General features: G+C 39.0%; 2 protein-coding genes across 4 annotated transcripts in view; both read right to left on the bottom strand.

Moving 5' to 3' along the window:
* The window catches only part of LOC134803404 (uncharacterized), a 30,176-nt gene extending 21,044 nt beyond the window's left edge, over positions 1-9,132 (bottom strand). Inside the window, exon 1 of one of the 2 annotated variants that reach the window (XM_063776224.1) lies at positions 8,946-9,132. In XM_063776224.1, coding sequence (XP_063632294.1) covers positions 8,946-9,060 — 115 coding nt within the window. In that variant the 5' untranslated portion in view covers positions 9,061-9,132. The remainder of the gene's footprint in view (positions 1-8,945) is intronic. The other variant, XM_063776223.1, reaches the window with a different exon arrangement.
* A 1,534-nt stretch (positions 9,133-10,666) lies between these two features.
* Positions 10,667-13,724, bottom strand: LOC134803156 (zinc finger protein Xfin-like). Of its 2 annotated transcripts, none has more exons than XM_063775861.1 (2): positions 13,313-13,724; positions 10,667-12,076 (listed from the first exon to the last, which is right to left on the bottom strand). In XM_063775861.1, the coding sequence occupies exons 1-2, from the start codon at positions 13,611-13,613 to the stop codon at positions 11,202-11,204; spliced, it is 1,176 nt and encodes a 391-aa protein (XP_063631931.1). In that variant the 5' UTR covers positions 13,614-13,724; the 3' UTR covers positions 10,667-11,201. The 2 variants fall into 2 exon arrangements, with proteins under 2 accessions (XP_063631931.1, XP_063631932.1); XM_063775862.1 differs by having other exon boundaries at positions 10,667-12,031.
* Between the last annotated feature and the right edge of the window lie 9,347 nt (positions 13,725-23,071).

Genomic DNA, 23,071 nt, shown 5'->3' with positions numbered 1-23,071 from the left:
GTGTTATTTAAACGTTATAATCTCATAGAACTTTATCTATCAAAATCGCTACCAACTTACAGATGTAGTGCATTATTTTCCATCGTATTTTCACGGAAACGTACGAACGCGTCTTGCTGTTTCAGAAAGAACTGAGGTTGACTGAAGTAGCATGACAAATACGAACGTTTCCGAGAAAATACGATGGAAAACAATTATGTGGTCTAATCTAACTCTATTACTCCAGTAAAGATACGCTTACGTTAAACATTAATTAGTAATAGGCAATTTTTTTTTTATTCCTGTTCTTTAGATCATTTTAAGATACTTTATTTTCGAATCCAAAAAACTTTCTGTCCGGAAGTAGGTAAAAAAAAATAGTTAAAAAAAAGAGCCATTCTTGTTTGTTAAAAATAGTAATAGTATTTTTAGTTCGTAAACGTGACGAAAATAATATTTATAATGAGTCGACAATGGAATCAGTCAAAATATTAACACGGAAAATAACTAATTCAATAAATGGCGGGACCTCACGGATATACGTCGTAACTTGATATAAAAAGTAATAATTAGGTCTTTGATTGAATTACCATAAAACTACCTCATTAAGCTATTTATCCGAGAATCCGACATCAATATGATTTGTAACACTTGTATATATATTTACGCCTTAAACATGCTAGAAAAAATGGTTATAGATATAATTTCTTGCAGACTTTGTTCTGATAACGTTCAAAGTGATATTCAATACATAATCACACAAAAATATGGTCAATGTAATAAATATGTGCATTTTATCAAATTCGCTAAATGAAACTACCAAATTTGAACTCTTTGCGCTAATGCTAAGGATTACATTTCCTTGCGGCGCGCGGGGACAGTTTCAATGCGGGCGGTGGCGGGAGTTCGTGCCAAGGACGCGTGGATAGTATGTACTTACCTACAAGTTGCTACAAGTGACAGGCCAATTCGAACGTGCGCGGGCGTCTCGCTCGCACCAAATATTTGTGCGGCCAAGTCTGAGCAAAATGAACGCGCGCGTGAATGATAGCTGATTAAAAATAACTGATATCATATCCAATATTATTGGTTGATGTTCAAATTATATTCGTAATTATATACGTCAATTATGACCCACTACAAAAATAAAAATTGCGCATGACTATCTATCGTTCTTATTTAATTTCAGAATGGCATAGTGTGGAGTGGCATTATAAAAGGAATACTTATTATCGTAGTCATTTGACAGTTTTGGTGACACTTTCACATTCTGTCACAGCGAAGTGTGTAGGCCCACTCTTTAATTTGATATTAACGTCTATCCAACAACTTTGTCAGTAGAAAAAGGCGCGAAATTCAAATTTTCTATGAGACAATAACCCTTCGCGCCTAAGCGTCTGTAGACTTTTTTTTTCAACAAACGTATTATATTGACTATTTCGTGCTCTTTCAATTCATAGTTTACGTTCCATAATAAGTATAACATAGTAAGTTCCATAATAAGTATAACATAGTATAATAAGAGTCGACGTGAAATATATGTTTACACTTTTGCACCTTACTCCTTTGCAATAAGGCGAAAAGTACGGCTTTAAAATGACAGCGTTTTACACAAAAATAAAACGCTAATTAAATAACTTACCATATTCGGAACCTAAGAATAAATAATATTGAGAGTGGCAACACTGTCGTAGGGGGCTATTCATAAATTTAAGTCATTTCAAATTTGGGGGAGGGGGGGGGGGTCTGGACATCGGATGATGGTAGCATGACGCAGGTGGAAACGGTGTCATTCGAAGCATGATTTTTTGATGATTTTATGGGGGGGGGGGGGGGGCGACAAAAATCGTCAAAAATAGATGACGTCATGTATGGACAGCCCCTAGGTCGTATTGTCTTTTTCTAGCATATACCTCCCTCTCTACCCCACACTCCTACCACACAGGCAGGTTGCTTTGTCAGTTATACAAGACAAATTTTCAAGTCATTGTCTCAATATTATACATATTTGCACCATGCAGGATTAAAAATTTAGGTTCCGAATAGAGATGCACCGGATATTCGGTTACTATCCGGTATCCTATCTCGCCCTTATTTTAATATCCGGACGGATACCGGATACTAAAATAAGGGTACTAAATAACTATGCTTGATATCGGAATATAATCGTACTCGATTATTATTTTAAAACAATTTAAACGTTCCATTCACTAGCTCGCGCACTAATTTCGTACCTAGTGATAGACCTATATACCGCGCGAAAGTTCATTACGAAACAGGCCAAAACTTCCACAATGCGCACCTGAAAAACCTGAATATTTCCGCCGGCCGAATATTCGGCGGCTGAATACTGAATATTCGGCCTATGGTCAGGCCGTACCTCCCGTATCCTGTATGCGGCCAAACAACTATCCGTTGCATCTGTAGTTCCGAATATGATAAGTTATTTAATTAGCGTTTTATTTTTGTGTAAATGCTGTCATTAAACAGCTGTACCGATATTCGGAACCTAAGAATAATATTGAAACATGTTTGTTATCGCCTGGTGGTGGGAAGACGCCAAACCAATGTGATTATACATATCCTATGATATACTTATTATGTGTATGTAATATAATTATATTATGAGTGTTTAATTAATAATGTAGTACGTACACCCTTTATTGTAACACCTGTGAGGAGAGAGATATTTAGTAAAGTATACAATTTGATAGGTACATTTTGTAAAATTAACATTTATTGTATTTATTTATTAATTCAAATAACAAATTGCACCTTACAGCTAATGCCAAAGCAGCACAATTTGGAACACATTAACAACATAAAGCATTTTTAACATTATTTATAACAATACAATATACAGCTAAGACACATGTATTCATTATGGTATGCTACTCTTAGGCATCTCTCTTTCTAATATCCTCTTGCACTTTCACATCACTATTCCGGATCGTTTTTATTTGCTAGATAATTTAACGGACAACTATAGTACATTGTAGGAGAGGACGGAAAACCGCTAAAAGATGGACGAGTGAGTTTGAGGGCCGACACGTTGGTGGAGGCCCTTGAATAATACGACTCCATCTTTAGCGTTTCCGGCCGAGGCATTACATAGTGCTTTTCACGACTACTGCGAGGAAATAAGGAAACATTTGGATAACTATAAGTACTAGCCCGCGATTTCTCTGGTAGCAAATTACTAGCCACTGCCTGTGCTGTCTCTTGAATTTCGGTAGGCGTCAGCGTAAGAATATCATTTTCTTCACTAGAAGAACTCATTTTTATAGCGAGCGTAGATACGTGTTTCTTATATTTTATAGTACTATCCAATTCAGTGAGAATTTTCCGATCCCGCCTTTTTTCTTTTTTATCACATTTAAGAGGCGTTTTTATGTTGTTTGCTTCAAACGGACTCTAAACTTAGAAGCGTTTTTGCTAAAAAAACCACAAACAGCTACAAAAGTAAAAAACGCCTTAAGCGTGAATCGAATGAACTGACTGAATGAATGAATAGTTTGACATTTCGTTTTTTTTTAAACAAGAAATTGGTCCTATAAATAACCTAAATTTATTTTTGAAGGAAAAAGTTGCGCCAAAAAAGACCTTTTATTGATTTTTATGTTTTAAATTATACTCATTGCTGTAGCGAACTGTCACCAATGACAGATGATGATAATAATGAAACATTGTACACTCGCGTGCAAAAGTATTGCATCACTTTGCATTTTTTCGTCCGCATCCAATATATTTGTAAACTGGTTAATTTCTCTAAATTATTTTAATGTAATCATGTTCCTTGAAGTTTTAGCTTTACGAAAAGTAAAAAAACATGGAAATCGGCCCAGTATTTTTCAAATTATCGGCATTTTCCCGATTTGTGAGCGGTTTCACGTTATCACGCGCACGAGTTGCGTTACCCTTGACCCTTATAAAACGGGGGTAGAGAAGGGGTTGTTATCAGTCACTTATCAGAAGTCGATCGTTACATATCTCCGCGTATTTTCCCGTGAAAAAGACCTGGAAAAATGGAAACCACTGAAGCTGAAGTCCGCCAAATCATCCAGCCCCTGCAAGCGGGGCGTAGCCAACGTTCAGTAGCTGCCGAGCTGAATTTAAGCCAATCTGCAGTTTGCAGAGTTTACCAGAGGTTCCAGGGGACTGGATCCTTTACTTCAAGACCAAGAAGCGGCCGCAGAGAGTGTACATCAGAGAGGGACGACCGCTTCTTTGTCACAACATCTCTCCGAGATCGACACCAGACCAGCATTGCCATCCAGCAGCGTCTGCGTGAGGTACGAGGAGTGGCTGCCAGTGAGTAGACAATAAGAAGAAGACTTAAGAAAGCGAACTTGACACCCAGGAGGCCCGCAGCGGTGCCCAGATTGCTGGCGCGACACCGTACAGCCTAAAGAGAGTTTACTGAAAATCACAAGGACTGGACCATTGAGCAATGAACCCCAGTTCTCTTCTTGAAAGAGTGCAGAATGTGTTTGAATGGATGTGACCGAAAAGGAAGAGTCTACAGAAGGCCAGAAGAACAGTTCGCTCAATGTTTCTTCTCCGAAAGGGTCGCCTATGGCGGTGGATCCGTAATGTTCTGGGGCGGCATTTCCTACGACGGGCGGACAGAACTGGTTTTCGTGCCTGGCGGGGGCCGTGACAGTGGATTGACCGCTGCCAAGTACATCACTGATATCCTGGAGGAACATGTTGTTCCTTATGCCGGTATTTTTGATGAGGGGTTCATCCTAATGCAGGATAATGTCCCGTGTCATACCGCTAGGGCCACCGCAGCCTACCTTCTCGAAGTGGGCATCGACACAATGGACTGGCCAGCGATGAGCCCGGACCTAAACCCCATTGAACACGTGTGGGACTACCTAAAAAGGAGGGTTCGAAAGCGGAATCCTGCCCTGGTCAATGTTGAGGAGTTGAAGGGAGCCTTGCTGGAGGAGTGGGACGCTATTCCTCATGATCACATTAGAAAATTAATTACGTCTATGAAAAACCACTTGGTTTGTGAAAGGAGGCCTGTAGGTGGCAATACCAAGTATTAATTTAATAATAATAAACGATATTGTATTAAAAAAATGACTTTTATTCTCAAGTTTCCGGATTTATTTTTGGAGCATTATGCGACTACTTTCAGTTTTATGATTTTTTATAGTCTTCAGATTCGAAATTTCATTGAATTTACCATTTTTCTAATGCGTTACATTATAAGCTTTCAGTTGATACCAAAATTTTCAGAATCGGGTATAGAATTACAAAGTTATTGGGTGCGGACGAAAAAATGCAAAGTGATGCAATACTTTTGCACGCGAGTGTAGTAGTGGTGGTTCAAGTGCTACAGCTATTGCCTACTTTCCAGCTTGGTTTTAGACCATCTATTGCCACATTTCCGAACAGTGGCGTGAAAAATTTAATTATTTATTTCACACCAGCTCGGAAAGGCTTACTTTGCACTTCAAAGACTGAGAGCAAAGTTTCATTTTATTCACAAGTGAGGCAAAGGAATCAAATGCAAATTTTGAGTTGTTTTCTTATGTTTGCTGGTACAATTGACTTTTAAATCATAAATATTTAATAAAATTCATTTGTATTTGATTTTGTATGATATTTTTACATTTAATATTTGCTTCGGTTTGGTGTGGTGAAACATTTTGTGTTTCACTTGGGGCAAATTTTGTTTAACCCTCGTGCTTTGAAACCCTCGCAACGCTCAAGATTCCATGTTTCGAATGTTTTACTTGCTCAAGTATCAATATTAGCACGAGCGGTTAAACAACAACTTTGCCCCCTTGTAAAATAAATAACTATTTCAATATAGTCAGCTAAACTGAGGTACAAATTCAAAAACTCACCAGCAGTTTAGCTTCACGACCTTCCAGATGGAAAAACAGCATGCCAATGACTTGAAAATTTGCCTTGTATAACTGACAAAGCAACCTGCCTGTGTGGTGGGAGTGTAGGAGCGAGGGACGTATATGCTAGAAAAGGGCAATACGACCTACGATAGTGTTGCCACTCTCAATTAGAAATGCAATGGATAGTTGTTTGGTCGGATACCGGATATTCGGCCCGACCGTCGGCCAAATATTCGGTATCCGACCGCCGAATCTTCGGCCGGCGGAACAATAAAAAAAATAAAAAATCATTTATTTCAGACCTTGGTTCATACACTTACACCAAAAAACTAATTAACTACAAACTAAATTTAACAATATTTACATTTCGGTTTTTAGGTGCGCATTGTGCAGGTTTTAACCTGTTTCGTGGTGAACATTGGCGCGGACTCATTTCTATGTTCGAAATGAGTAGGTACCTACGCGTGCAAGTGAGTGGATGTTTAAATTGTTTTGAAATAATAAACGAGTAATGTACAATATGACCGTGACTGTTTCTTAAATCCAATTTGTTTACTCTGAAATCAAGCAAAGTTACTATCCGGTATCCGGCCGGGTATATTATTCTGAGGTTCCAAATATCGGTACAGTTGTTTAATTGTTGCTTAATTTGGAGATTGACCCCAATTTCATTTCTGATCAAATCGGTCGATTTGATCATCCCGTCTGGACTTCACTTAACAGCCGTAACACATTACCGCGCCGTTCAGGGTCACGGTGCGCCAAACCATAGCCTGATGTCATGTAGGTATGTATAATGTACTTAGTCCAAAATTATGTTATTTACTAATTATGTTATTTACTAATTATGTTATTTATATGCATTAAACGTTAAATCTGAACCAATTCGATTACTATTCTATAGTGAAACACATTCAGCTTGACTAGAAAAAGCGCGGCAAATTTAAAACATGTATAGCGTTAGGTTTCAATAGCGCTCAGAGACCTGACTTTTATCTCGATATCGTAATTTTCTAGCGACAAATCCATTATCTATACAAAACTGTCGCAAAAATGTTATCGCTTGTATATCGTGGTACAGGATAGGATGGAGCCATATACTTTACTACTTGCTTGCAAGTATCGTAATTAAACAGTGCTAAGTAGTTAAATACGCGCAATGTATTTTTATGTCATAAATAATGTATTTATTTAATGTTAATTTAGTATTAATTATAGTATGTATATTGTTTTATCCACAAATATGAATAATTGTAGTTAATTTACCAATAAAACATAATTTATGCGGCCACAAATAAAATATTAAATGCTTCTAAAGTCTGTTTGGTTATTTCTACATGGAAACGAAGTCATTTCAAATTATAAAAACATTAACTGAACAGCTTATTGCCGCCTGCAGTCACCGCTCGCCGCTCAGCTATCCGCTGTCGTTAATACCACGGCCTTACGTTTTATGACACTGAGTCGCGTCAGGGGAGCGACACGGTTCGGTGCGCTTGCGTTCAGTCGAGTTTTGGAATATTACTGCAAATTTTTGTTGTTTGTTAATTTGTTGGTTATTGTTGTTTGTTAATTTGTTGGTTGTGGTGTCGACTTTTATTGCCCTAGTCGCCAAATGATGTTACTAGTGAAATTTTAACCGACACCACACGGTAAAAATAAGTTTAACAATAATTACTTAATTAAAAATCGAATAAAAACGGTATTTCTAATGCATAACTTATATTTTTTGCTATTCAATTAAAGAGTACTAACAAAATCCTAACTCAATTAATTAGTGCAAATATTTTAAGGTTTGCGATTCCTGCTCGGCCTTGCGTCGCAAGGTGCCCGGTACCACTGTATTGCAGCATTAACTAGAAATGCTTACTTTGGGGAACATTAGCAACTGTCGTTTTTGATAATTACATTTTAGTGGTGAGGGGTGGTACTTAAATGACCGCTATTGAAACCTAAAGTTTAAACTTATAGGCGCGAAGATTTGATTTCCCTAAGAAAATTTTAATTTCGCGTCTTTTTCTGCTATCAAATTGGGTGTGTGTCAGTATAATAGCCCTATATAATTGGCCTATTATTGTATTAAATTTAACGCGCACGCAAAGACGGAAAGCCTGCAATTACGTAAAATTTACTTTCTTATTTACAGCACTCTTGCCCAGATTAAAGCTGATAATTAGTTCGAATCTAGTCTCCCATATTTTTTACGTTCACTGGTACATATGTTTTGACCGAGTAAATAGTAAATATACTAAATACTTTTTTAAATATTCGCGCTCGGGGCGATGGAAGTTTCATCGTTCCGTCGCCCCGCTCCATGCAACGACCAATCGCGTTAGCTCGCTGGCTCGTGCGCGGCAACTTTAAAGCAACGATAACGTTTTTGATGGTTTTTTGTGTTACGAATCATATTTCAAGCCGATTTTTACAGTATTCGATGAAGCAGAACTCATAATAAAAATCCCATATGATATTGATCTATTACCATTTTTAACCAGGCAATTAATGCACAACCCCATAAAACCTCCCATACGGTATTATTTAGTGTACGATTAAATTGCAACGCTTGTACTTATTGTAATTTGGAAATAATGAGAGAAAAAATAGCCTATTACCATTTTTGAGGACGGAAATATACTGAATTTAATAATAACCGTAGGTTACTTACTTTAAATGTAGGATACAGAATTATTTTTTGTGTGATTCATGCTTAATGTCATAAAGCAAATATTTCTCTATGAGTATAAATTTAAAAAATGTTATTAATATTTTTTACAAACTTTCTGTGATTTTTTATATTTTTACATTTTTTTTTAAATACCTAAATGTAATATATTTATTTGGATTATGTGTCGACGTAATCACTAGATTTATTATCTGTCCCATACACCGAAAATTTCAGCTATTACTAATTATTTCCATTCCGCCATACTAGCCGAGCGTACCTTTCTTGGCCTATATGTCCTTTCCCGGGCCTCAAACTGATCTATATTGGTTCAACAAGGGTGAAGAGGTAACATACAGACAGGTACGAGTACTGCTTCGTAAACTTCAATTGCGAGGTACCTATCATTATACGTAACAAATAATATAGGTACTGACCAATGTCCTTTGTGACGCATTTTTCACTGTCGGTGAAGGCAGCGACTACGGTGACTAGCGCGATGAGCGCAAGCGAGCGAACGAGCGGCATGGTAGCGAGACTGAATATTGCCATCAGAACAAAACCTTGGATGGCTCTCTGTTGCTACTGCCAACGTTTTATATAACACCGGCCTTAGCCAATCGCTTAACTCAATTTGTTCGATGATATTGCAATTAACCGAGTCAAATTAAATCATATTTTGAAGAGGCCATAAACCAGCCATTCTCAAAGTGTGCTCCGCGGAGCCCTAGGGCTCCGCAAAGCCTTTGTAGGAGCTGCGCAAAAAAAGTCAAAACCCACCTCTTCTATATGGCTGGTCCACAGTTTAAGAGTCGGGTAACGATTTTAGAGCAGAAATGTAAAATTGATAGATTTAATCGTTGAAATTGTACACCTTTTGTAAAGTAATAGAAATAACAAATACTGGTTTCTATTATTAGCACATCTTCTCATCTTGCCGTTTAAAAGATATTTTATTTGAAAACAGGTAAGCCTGACAGTAGGTAAGGCTAGTAACCATCTAGTAACTATTCCACCTGTCCAACCCCATGATTGAATAATGATTGTCCAATGTCATTGCGTCTCACTCTCTCATGAGCGGGTCCGCGGCGCAGTGTGAATGTTCGTTGGGTCCTACCGGTAGTACTATTAGTTATTCTGTGGTCCTACGTAGTCGGTATTAAGGCACAGAATAACTAATAGTACTAATTAAGGTCTAACTAATAGTATAATTAAATAGAACGTAAAGGAAACACGCGCACGCTCCCGCCGTGTGTGTGCATTGAGCTTTATTGCCACGGCTCATGGGAGCCTAGAGTCCGCTTGGCAACTAATCCCATGAATTGGCGTAGCGTACGCACTAGTTTTTATAAAAGCGACTGCCATTTTATCTTACAACCAAGAGGAGAAATTAGGCCATATTAAGCCTCCTCCACACTCGTGCGCGAATCGCGGCGTGAAGCCGCGATCGCGAGTGTGGAGTCGATTTTCGCAGACAGCGAAATCGACTCCACACTCGCGTTCGCGACTTCGCACGCGATTCACGCGCATAGTCTGGAGGGGGCTTTAGGATTAGTCCGTTTTTGTCACGAAGTTTTCTTTCACCGAAAAGTGACTGGTAAATAATTAGAGTCAGACCAAGAAAAGTCTGCAGCGGATTTGATAGCCCACGCAGTGTAAGGGTTATTATAAACGTCAAACTTCTATGAAATTATGACGTATAAATAACAATTGCACTGCGTGGGCTATTAAATCCGCTGCAGACTTTTTTTGGTCCGACTCTATATCGTACCAGGTTTAACGTAATGGGATGGGGTGGGTAGATTATTAAAACAAAACTTAGGTATACAAAATTGTTTTTTTTTTTATTATTAGTTTTGTAAGTGCCAAAAACAATTAGACACGACCTGTTTTGTTCACACTTCCCACTGCCCTCTAGCTAGGCAATGCAGTTCTTGGGCTCTTTATCCCAGGCCCATTGGTTTTCAATTTTCACTCTATTCCATAAATATATTATTTGTATTAATTTCTGTTGAGCACGCGGAGGGCTCCTAGGCGGCACTTTCGACTGTAAACCATTGACAACAAACATTGGCTTGTTGCCATTGTTGGTTGAATAGTGTCAATGTTATTAGTTACTAGATGACCAGGTGAACTTCGTTTCACCTACCTATATCTATCTATTTTTTCTTTCATAAGAAACATCTCCATTTTGGCCCACCATTCAGGGTACATGCGGCAGACATATCCCGCCCAGGCGGCGTAGCACGGTCGCGTTTTTATCCCTTGTCACCATGCCTGTCACGTTCTAACAAGTATGTAAGTGCGAAAGGGACGCGCATAGTGATAGACGATAAAAATGGAACCGTGCTGAGCCCACAGTCCCACTTAAGCTTTTTATCCGGATTGGCGGGAAAGTACAACGATAGGGTTGAGTGGAGGAAAGTGGGCATTTGGCTAGCAGTGAGACACTAAACTAGGCTATTAAAAAAAAGAAACTGCTCCTGACAAAAACAAACACAACACAAAAAAGGATCAGCGAAATTGGTCCAGCCATTCACTAAGGGAGATAGGGATGCATTTTTTTATATTCATTCCGATATACAGGGTGATATATATAGAATTATGTTCTCAACTGAACTGTTCATACGTAGTACATAGTGTGTACCAACTTATGTTTATTCAATTCTGATTTCTCTGTAATCTTTTGTAAATCAGTTTATCTCACTGGCAAATTCTATGTGAAATTCCATATGTTTCATTAAATCATCTCTATCTTCAAACCATTGATAGCAAAAATAGCAGGGACGCATTGGGTTATTACTGGTGGTTAAACTTAATTGATGAATTTCGTGTGTGCCGGTTTCACGTTTTGCGTGGATAGCAAACCTATGCCTTGTGAGACTCTCTACCGAGTCAAATGTTTTATGACATTTTTGACAGTTGTATGGTGCCTTACCGCGTGAGCCAGGTAGAGCTTGTACAATAGTAAGTTCTTCTTGAAATTTAGGTGCCGCATGAGTATCTAACATATGTTTATCAAAGGACTTTTCTAGTACGAAACTTACGTGACATGCGTGACACGTGTATGGCTTTATATTTGATGAACAGCAATCTTTATCTTCTGTGCATGCTGTCTTATCACATTTACATTCAAACTTAACGTATTTACTGCCAGGGGGCGTGATATTGTATGACGGTGTGTTGCTGGTCAAAGTTTTAAGCGGAATAATTTTGTCTCGCCTCAATATATTACGTCTTTTGTTAATAAAAACATTTTCCTTTAGGTTTCTGGAACTTTTAAAGTGAACCATCAAATGTTCCGCCAAACCATTTTTAGATAGAAACATTTGGCAACAAAACTTGCAAACGTGCACTTTATTAATTTTGGGAATTTCGTTTTTAGCATGAACTGCAAAAATATGCCTTGTTAGACTATCTTCTAGGCCAAATGTTTTCCGACATGCATGACACTTGTAAAATGTCTTTTCTTTATTGGTTTTAGGCCACATCGGCACTGTGGGGCTACAAGCTGCACAGTATCCTGAAAACAGATCAACTTTTTCTTCTGTAGGTAATTCAGATGGTGCTGCAATTAACATAAAACTTGTCATTAACCCTTTATAAGGCATAAGGGTGTCAGATTTTATGCAAAATTGAAATTGAATTGAACTTTGAAATAAAGTTCAAAATCAGGTGGGAAATATGTTCCCTCAGCCTTATGAAGGCTTAATACGAAAATGGACATTGGAATGTGTATTTAACTCATACAAGTCAAAAAATCAAAACAGACCAATAGTAAAAGGTGGAAAAAAAAATCCCAGTAGTTACCACTGGTAAGAACTTGGTGGTAACTAGTGGGAATAACCCAAAACAGATCAACTTTTTCTTCTGTAGGTAATTCAGATGGTGCTGCAATTAACATAAAACTTGTCATTAACCCTTTATAAGGCATAAGGGTGTCAGAAATTATGCAAAATTGAAATTGAATTGAACTTTGAAAAAAAGTTCAATATCAGGTGGGAAATATGTTCCCTCAGCCTTATGAAGGCTTAATACGAAAATGGACATTGGAATGTGTTAAATACACATTCCAATGTCCAGTCTCATTCTATTAAAAAAATCAAAACAGTCAAACAAAGGGGCATAGTTATGGTTAATAAGCATCAAGTTGTGTAAACATATTTTCTACAATATTAATATCCCGATAGAAAAATGGGTCTGTTTCTAAGAAAAAGCGGTTGTCCTTTGTTATCTAAGAGTGGTATTCCACCAGCCCAATTTCTTTGTCCAATGTGTATTTTGTCTCACATTTTGCTTAATAACTTAATTGAGTGATGTTACAATATTATATTAACACTATGGTATGGTTAGTTAGAAATATGTAAAAAACCGGCCAAGTGCGAGTCGGACTCGCAAACGAAGGGTTCCGTACCATTATCTATAAAAACGGTCACCCATCCAAGTACCTACCCCGCCCGACGTTGCTTAACTTCGGTCAAAAATCACGTTTGTTGTATGGGAGCCCCACTTAAATCTTTATTTTATTCTGTTTTTAGTATTTGTTGTTATAGCGGCAACAGAAATACATCATCTGTGAAAATTTCAACTATCTCACTATCACGGTTCGTGAGATACAGCCTGGTGACAGACAGACGGACGGACGGACGGACGGACAGCGAAGTCTTAGGGTCCCGTTTTACCCTTTGGGTACGGAACCCAAAAAAAATAAGAATATAATTTTGTGGGTAGGGTTTACAACAATAATATTGAAACCAGTTTTTATTTATTTACTGCCAGTAGTAGAATTGTACAAACAACCAACCTGGGTAAGGTAAGGATAGTTTAGGCTGCTCTATCACCTCAGGGCCCAGCACAATCTCCTCCTTGAAAATGTGGTCTACATACAGTCCGGCCGCCGCAACACTCTCGTTAATCTTGCTGTCCTCGATTGTCCAATCAGGCTCAAACTTTATCTCATCTAATTGGCCGGGTTGTGGGTCCAGTTTCTCTGTTTCATGGTCCGTGTACATGGCCTGGGCAGCCTCGAGCTCCCCCCCAGTCCCCCAACCAGGTTCCACCTTAATCTCAAAATTCTCACCTTCCAGTGACATCGGTATTAGCATTAAAACACCAAATAACGTAGTTTCCACATATAATATGAGCACAGTTATCGTATTATATGTAGGGATTATAAATAAATACGTATACTAGCTTTTGTTTCGGAAACTAGTGAAAATTTTAAAATACCCACCTCGTTTTCTTTGACAGTGACAGCTGTATACAGATTATACAACATTTGTAATAAAGAAATCTGTTTATTATCATGCTTCATATGCATGATGATATACAGCTTTGGGATCATCCATTAATTACGTCACACGAATTTCTAGGTTTTTTGACCCCTCCCCCTCCTTGTCACACTTGGTCACATTTTGCAAACCCCTCCCCACCGGTGTGACGTCACATTTTAGGCAATCTTGTTTTCAATGAAATCGGCAATAGGTACTAATGCCGGCTACATACGTAACGATAAATCGTTGCGATAAAACTGTGCAGTCCGACTGTGCAGATAAATCGAACCGTGTGTATGACAAATCGTTACGATAAATCGTTGATCGGTGGCAGTTGCAAATTATATCAGAAAAATCGTTGTCGAAGCGAACTGCACAGTTTTATCGTTGCGTGTGGATGGCGACCGTTCATTTCGGCAGTACTTCACGTCGCTCGCTTGTGTGCGCACGTGGGTTACCTATTATTCAAGTAAGTACATTAATGAAAAAAATAAACTTTAGAATTTGGAAAGTAAAGAAAGTGAATTAAACTAACATTTATTATGTGTAATCAAATATATATACTGTTACTGTCTATCCTTCGGGGCCCCCTGAGGAACGGGGCCCTGTGTGCACGGGCCCCGTGTGCCCTTATGGTCAAGACGGTACTGCATTTAGTGCCAGTGACCCGATAGTAGGGTTCTCTGTTCGTAGTCGCTGTTTTTACAAGCTTTTATTTAGTTTCACCTGACTGTTGTCTGTCTGTTTGTCGGTCTGTAATCAAATCTAGCAAGTTAAATTTGATCCACTTCCCGGTTTCCGATTGAGCTGATTTTTTTTTTGTATTTGCATTGTATTTGTAATTTGCATGTATAAATCGGATGACAATCCAATATTATGGCACCATTGAGCTGATCTGAGGGTGGAGACAGGAGGTGGCCATAGGAACTCTGTGATGAAACAACGCAACCTAATAGTGTTAGCGGTTTTTATAATTGTCTTGATGAGTATTAGTTGTCTGTTGTAAGAAAAGTACAGTCAGCATCAATAAAAGCTTGTACCAAAAATGAAATTTTTGGCAAAAACTTATTTATGTACTTACGGGATTTTTCATGTTTTCCTACGCTCATACTATAATTTTATTTAATCGTATGGCTTTACCTACATTATACATCTGTATAATAGAGAAATCATAAATCTAACTCCAAAGCAGTGCCATTGTGGATGACATGTTGTTTCTGATGAGCTTTGCGGAGAACTGACGATCGGCTCCGATATCGGAGGCGTGTGGAGGCACTAGGAACGTTCGATTTATCGCACAGTCGGACTGCACAGTTTTATCGCAACGATTTATCGTTACGTATGTAGCCGGCATACTCGGCATAATTATTTTGATAAAAAAATATTTTTGGTAAAAGAAATATTAGTACTTAAGTAATTTTATAACACAAAACCACACAGGAACGAAAATTACTTCTTAAAACACATTAAAAAATATAAATTAATTTTCGGCTACTGATGAAGTTAAAGTGACGTCACAATGTTAGTGACTCCCCCCCTCCCCCATGTCACATAATGTCACATTTTCTTGACCCCTCCCTCCCCCTAAACGTGTGACGTAATTAATGGATGACCCCTTTCTTGTGACAAATCACATCGTAAAAATTTTGTCATTTGTACAACTTGGTACAACCACGGACGTAGAGAGTAAACTGGATAGTGTACACTGGCCAAAAAGTGTGTCCACATGAGAGGTCAAACCTGAGCCCTCCATCTCTTTCTAATTAGGGTGACCATAAGTCATATGAATGTGGGATATTAGCATAAGATGGAATGTATAGTTTGGCCGAGATCTTTTCTCATTCGTGCATAATCACAGAGAATCATACTGTATTTTCCCTATGCTAGTATAATTGCCCCAGAAAAGAGATGGATATAGTTTTTTTCTCTTCTGTAAAACGCTTCACACAACCTTACTTCATTTAGTCGTTATAAAGCTTTTAGTCGTTATAAAAGCTGTTACAGATGGGATGGGCGTATTGGATCGCGATCAATGCGATCATGCTTGATTGTGAGGAAGGTGGTCCACCGTACGTCCATCGTACGTATTGGGTGAAAACCAGCGTAGTGTCTTACAGACACTGCTTATGCTGAGCGGCATCCTATTTGGTGTATGTTTACTGTATTGTGAACTTTATGTTGTACTTACCGTAATGTAGGTATGTTTTTGTACGCCAAATAAATATTTTCTATTTCTATTTATTTCTATCAAAGACAGCTATAAGAGAGAGCGAGACAGATATCCAGGGTCGGGTAAAACGTTGTAGTTGTACTTGGTATCGATAAAATCGTATCGATTAAAAACGCTGCCTTCGGTCGTGTTTTAATTTATCACCACTCGTTGCGAATTTAATTCCTACTTTCAACACTTGCAACGCAAATAAATTTATATTATTACTATGCCCACTGGTTATCGATACTAGTCATTTTGTCAAGCCCTAGCGTAGCGTAACAATTTATGTTTTTACACGAAATTATCTTGATTATTGACTAAAATGATAAAATATTAGCACACGACGAAATAAAAACTTACATTTAACTGTGTAAACCGGCATTCTACACTATTTATGCTCTTCATAATTCATGATTTAACAAAATACCGATCACTATCAATATCATACTCATGGTGTGTTCATATACGTGATGACTTCCCTTTTGCATACTTTAGCTATTCTTTAAGGGTAAGCGTCATCGTAGATCTGTAATTGGAACAAAATTTTCAAATTTGCCGCTTTTGTATACTGACGGAAATGTCGGCCCAACCTATATAGAATCGATTACATATATATAAATAGTTAGAATTAACGTTCCAGTAATTAAATATTATGTATAAATAATGAGTCTGTAATGTCCAAGGACTTCGGATTTAATTTTTGGCAATTATGTAGCTCTCATTACGTGAACCGAATAATTAAACATGCCGAAATAAGTATATCTTTATTTATTTATTAGTATACTATTTAGGTAAAGTTATTTTTACATTAAGTATGAAATAACAATTTTGTAAGACCGATCCAAATCGTACCGACATCATAGCAAAGAATATAATACTCACTAGGAGAAGAACGGTAACTCCATACAAAAAAATGTCCCCAACCGTTTATACGTTTATACTAGTGGCGCCATCTTTGTGTACCAATGGAACTAAAGTTGACAACCGGTTTAGCCTGGCGGGTATTGGTAGGTAGTAATTCTGTTGATAAACATATTTGTTATCTTCATATCACGAAATATATGCAAGATGCAAATATTACCCCTTGTTTGTGGTATTATCAATTGATTTAAATAAAAGGCATGTTTATGTTTATAACATTATATATATTATTTATTAAAAAATGTTTTACATATAAAAATATACACTGAAAACTGGCAACTGGCAACTTAATAAAAAAATACTTAGGCCCCGTTCGCACGGCAGCTTTTTCAACGCGCGTTAAAAAAGCGTTTGAATGACACAAATGGATAACCATGTATGTATTCACACGAAGGCGGTTTTTAAGCGCGGCGCTTTTTTATCGAGCACTGTTCGATTTTCGGCGTTGAGCGTTGGCGTCAAACTGAATAGACCATACGGAAATCCGTGTATCTGTTCTCACAAGCGTTGAAAAAGCGCCGGCGCTGCTGTCAGTTGGCTGTCAAGTGTCAAATTTTGGTGTCAATCGTCAAGATTATTATTAGTTTCACCTTAAAAATGTCAACTTATGCTTACAAATTCCTGAAATATTCAAGCTATATTAGTAGTAATAGCAAAAAAGTATGGCTTTTCTGAGATGCGTACGTGGCAGTACGACTCACAAGTGATTTTTAAGCGTTCATATGAACACAAATATTGGAAACGGTAAAAAAGCGCCAACGTCGGGTTTTAACGCAACGCTTTTTAAGCTGTCGTGCGAATGGGGCCTTAGACATTAATAAAGCGCATTCACAAAGTTTTCAGTACCTTTTATACAAATAACATTAGGCATGCCTACCTATTACACTTTACACACAGATATTTAGGGCCCAAGATTAAAACATGCTAATTCTTATGAAATATAGTTTTATTTCTCTATGACAGTCAAGAATTGACAATTGCGCAGACTTTTCTTCCCCGCGCAGACAACCCTGCGCGGGAATGTGCGCAGCAGCTACAGGGCTCCCCCTCAAGCGAAGCGTACTGGTCGCCTGACGGTTCTACCTGACCGAGTACACTTTGCCGGAGGTTCATTAGCATTACCAGGTTCACTCAGATTCACTGTATAGGCGGGCTTTAAGCGGTCAATGGATACTGCGACGACCCGTCCTGGCAATTGTATTGTGAAAACTTTATCACTACGCTTCAATACTGGATAGGGCCCTTTATATGGAGCTTGTAGCGGTTTGCGCACTGCATCTTCACGCAGGAAAACATTTTCGCAATTCTGCAAATCAGGATGCACAAAAATCCTTCTACTGCTAGAGTGTACCTTTTGTGTAGGCTTGAGATCATTTATGATTTGCCGAAGTTGTTCGACGTAATCAAAATTTATGACAGGATTTACAGAAATGGACGATGAAATGAAATCTCCTGGCAAACGGAGTGAACAGCCATACGTAAGTTGGGCTGCACTGACACCAGAGTCGCTGCGCAGCGCTGAGCGTAGTCCAAGCAGGACAGTGGGGAGTTCTTCGACCCATTTATCTCGATCACACAGCCGCGCCATAAGAGCTGCCTTTAGGCATCTATGCCAGCGCTCGATTTTACCATTGCTCTCTGGGTGATATGCTGTTGTACGTACTCTTTCGATGCCAAGTAATTTAGTCAGAGATGAAAAAAGTTCACTTTCGAATTGACGGCCTTGATCAGTTGTTATAGTTGATGGGCACCCAAAACGTGCGATCCATGCTTCGTATATAGTTTTAGCCACAGTTTCAGCAGTCATATCTCGAATAGGTATTGCTTCAGGCCAGTGCGTTGTCCTGTCTATAATTGTGAGTAAATACCGGTGTCCAGCCGATGAAGTACTCAGAGGACCGACGAGGTCAGTATGTATATGTTGGAAACGTGCGCTCGGTGTGAAACATCCGACGTTGCTGTAAGTATGACGCTGAACCTTCGATTGTTGACATTGGATACAAGTTTTGGCCCAAATGCCGACATCCTTGTTCATAGATGGCCAAAAATACCTCTCTTGTATCATCTTCCTAGTAGTCCTGATACCTGGGTGACTTATATTGTGTACGGTATCGAAGGCAGTGCGGCGTAAATCTTCAGGTATGTAAGGTCTAATGGCTGATGTAGATACTTCACAATAAATCGGCTCTGCTGAGTTTGGCAAGATGATTTTCTTTAATTCTATATTCTTTTTTAGTAACAAATGGTTGATAGACTTGTCATTCTGCTGTAAGTGTGCGAGTTTATCATAGTCGAACACGGATGGTGTGGTGATAGTCTCGATGCGTGACAATGCGTCCGCAACCACGTTATCTTGGCCACTTACGTGCCTGATATCGCTGGTAAATTCGCTAATGAATGACAGCTGTCTGGAACGGCGAGGAGTTTCTGACTCAGATGACGTTTTCATAAGTGCGTATGTCAGCGGCTTATGATCCGTAAAAATGATTAACTCACGGCCTTCGAACATTTTCCTAAAATGTTTCACAGACATATATATAGACAATAATTCTCTGTCGAACGTACTATATTTTTGCTGGGCGTTTGAAAATCTTTTTGAAAAATATCCCAACGGCTGCCATTTATTGTTAATGCGTTGTTGGAGTACACTTCCCGCGCTCTGGTCGCTAGCGTCACAAAAAAGAGCTATAGGCGCGCTATGAGAAGGGTGGGCGAGCATCACAGCATTGTTTATAGCTTTCTTGCATGCCTCAAATGCCTCATCCGCTTCAGGGTTCCACTGTATGACAGTTTTATCGCGTTTCTTGCAGTTATGCAAAAAAAAGTTTAATGGCGTTTGAATTTGTGCTGCGTTGGGAATGCTGTCGTGGTAAAAGTTGACCATTCCAAGAAACCTTCGTAGTTGTTCGATGTTTTCAGGTTTTGGGTAGCTGTTAATAATTTGAATTTTGTCTTCTGGTGGTTTAATTCCGTGCGGTGTTACTGTGTAGCCGAGGAACTTGACAGATTCTTGACCCAACACGCATTTTGAGGGGTTGATTGTGACACCGTATTCGTTCAGTCGTTGTAGGACTGTCCGGAGGTGATTTTCATGAGTCTTCGCGTCCTTTGATGCAATGATTATATCATCGATGAAGGGGAAAACATAATCTAGACCAGCAAGGACTTGATGAATAAATCTTTGAAATGTCTGTCCAGCATTTTTTAAACCTTCTCTCATCATCGGAAACTCAAAAAGACCGAATGGCGTAATTATAGCGGTTTTGTCGATATGATTTTTGTGCATAGGAATCTGTTGATACGCCCGGTTCAAGTCGATCGTACTAAAAATATTCATACCATGAAGTTGGTAGGTAAAATCTCTTAGTCGAGGAACGGGGTAACGATCGGGTTTTGTGACAGAGTTTAACCGTCTATAATCTCCGCAGACTCGTATGTCGCCATTTTTCTTAGGCACAACGTGAAGTGGACTTGCCCAGGGGCTCTTGCTAGGTCGACAGGACTGTTGCTCAATCATGTGATCAAATTCCTTTTTGACTGCAAGGTACCGGTGTGGCGGGAGCGGGCGTGGGCGTGCATGTACGGGAGCTCCATTAGTCTCAATGTAGTGCTCGACGTTGTGCTTGGGAGCGCTCTTCATTGAAGATGGTCTTATAATATCGGGAAATTCATTGAGAATGTGATGATATTTTTGTTCGAGATCAATGCTGCAGATCGTCGGCTGCGAGGTCTTACAAATCGGAATTCTGACAGCAAGGTTGGTTTTCTTATCAATCAGACATCGTCCGTCAAGATCGACGAGCAATTGGTGGTACTTCAGAAAATCAGCGCCGATGATTGGCTTACTAACTGCCGCGATAATAAACTTCCATCTAAATGTACGTTTTAAATTGAAATCTAGGTCCAATATCTTTTCGCCGAAAGTAGGTATTATGCTGTTGTTCGCTGCATAAAGGTTGAAGGAGGTCGGACGGCCACGGAATCCTTTAGGCTTTGGAATGACAGAAATATTTGCGCCAGTGTCAATAAGGAATTTAATTTTGGTGTCTTGATCAGTAACGAACAGGCGGTGTGAAATATCCGATGCGCTAGTTCCCGCCTCAGCTAACGCCGGTACTAGTTTTCCTTATTATTGCTCTTCTTGAAATTACAGGGGATGGTGCACTTATACGCTGAGTCGCCGAAACGTCGGTGATAAAAACAGATGTCGCTCGAGGAAGGTTGGAGATTTTGAAAATTGGAGCGCGTGCGAGAATACGGACGATTAAATCGCGAAGCGTTGAATTGCGGAGCTGAATATGTGTTGCGACGGTACTGTTTCTGTTGAATCTTGATCTCGGCGACTTCACGAACGAGATAGTCCAGCTTGTCTTCTAGCGTTTTCTGCGGCGAAAGAGCTTCACTGGAAGTCGTAGAAGTGGATGGCTGTGCCGAAATTGCGGATATTTCTTTACGTGTCTGTTCTAAAATTTTATCTGCCATCAGTGCTATGTCGTTTAAATTTATGTCTTTCATAATAGTATCGCTGGAGGCGACGACGGCTCGAACGGACAAAGGCAGATGATTGGACCACAGGATACGGAGAGCTGTTTCGGAGATATTGCTACCGGCGAGGGTTTTCATCCGACGCAGTAACTGAGATGGCTTTAAGTCACCGAGCTCCATTTCGGATAAAAGACGTTGCAGACTACGTTCTTTAGACTCCTCGTAGACGGTAGTCAAACGGGTTTTCAAGGTTTCGTACTTTTTAGTTTCAGGTGGTTTTAGTAAAATGTCGCTTACTTCGTCCAAATCCTGACGTTCTAGTTTTGCTATTGCGAGTTCGTACATTGCCTGGTCACCTTTCTTGAGGGGGGCGACGATGGATTCAAATTGCACAAACCAAAGTCTTATTTGGTCGCGCCATATTGGCGGAATACGAATGTTGGTCGCGATACCTGAGAGCTCTAGCAACGGGCTCGAAACTGCAGGTTCGAACTTTTCGGTCGTTTCGTTATCAGACATGTTTTTGGAAGGCTGGGTGCTGCTCTGAATGCGGGGTCACCACTTTAGGGCCCAAGATTAAAACATGCTAATTCTTATGAAATATAGTTTTATTTCTCTATGACAGTCAAGAATTGACAATTGCGCAGACTTTTCTTCCCCGCGCAGACAACCCTGCGCGGGAATGTGCGCAGCAGCTACAGATACACTACACTTTACATACGGCATTTTACACAGATTTCCAACTTGTATTCATACATTTCTTCACGGTTAATTAATACGCTTTCCAGATGCGTTATGACTCGGTTCCTTCTGAACCCACTAAAGTTGTAAATTTCACTCTGGCTGCTTCAACAGCCGTTGCTCCGCATTTAGCACATTTTCTATGTGCATTGCTGTAATCCATGTAGGTACAGACTTACAGTCTTAAGTGGTACGTAGCGGTACACGTTGTATGTATTATTTAAAGAGTTAATAAATAAAATTTTCGTTATGAACTTTAACCACAGCAGTTGGACAGAGTCATTGACAAATATATTTTTTATTATGGTGGGTAGACGTACCTACCCTCCATATATTTTATGAACATTGATAAAGACAGTTGGAAGCAAATATTCATTATAAAACTTAATCGCATGTAATTAAGTTTTAAGCGTTTTAAGTCCCGTTTTATGATTAATATTGTATAAAATTCGTGATAATTTAAATCAGAGTTGGGAGCAATGTTGCTGTAGAAAAATGTTTTTATTTTTATTACTCGCAACTTTTTCCCGGAGGCCAACGCACACATAGAAGATTAAGGCGCACACATGCGCAATTATTTGGGGACATAACTTTCTTAGGAAGTGAACAGGCCTTGCATCATAGTCACCCTAAGGCCCCATTCGCACGACAGCTTAAAAAGCGTTGCGTTAAAACCCGACGTTGGCGCTTTTTTACCGTTTCCAATATTTGTGTTCATACGAACGCTTAAAAATCACTTGTGAGTCGTACTGTCACGTACGCATCTCAGCAAAGCCATACTTTATTTGCTATTACGACGTATTATTTGAATATAGCTTGAATATTTCAGGAATTTGTAAGCATAAGTTGACATTTTTAAGGTGAAACTAATAATAATCTTGACGATTGACACCAAAAATTGACACTTGACAGCCAACTGACAGCAGCGCCG

This window comes from Cydia splendana, chromosome 26, assembly GCF_910591565.1.
Source record: "Cydia splendana chromosome 26, ilCydSple1.2, whole genome shotgun sequence".
In the NCBI taxonomy this organism is placed as follows: domain Eukaryota; kingdom Metazoa; phylum Arthropoda; class Insecta; order Lepidoptera; family Tortricidae; genus Cydia; species Cydia splendana.
This window is presented reverse-complemented; position numbering and strand designations above follow the sequence as displayed.

What these genes read in the sequence shown, in the direction of transcription:
- LOC134803156 (XM_063775861.1), bottom strand. Translation starts at nt 13,613, where the DNA reads ATGCTAATACCGATGTCACTGGAAGGTGAGAATTTTGAGATTAAGGTG. An exon ending in ACTATCCTTACCTTACCCAG is followed by an intron (nt 12,077 to 13,312) that starts GTTGGTTGTTTG and finishes TGTTAATTGCAG; the next exon opens with CACCATCTGAATTACCTACA.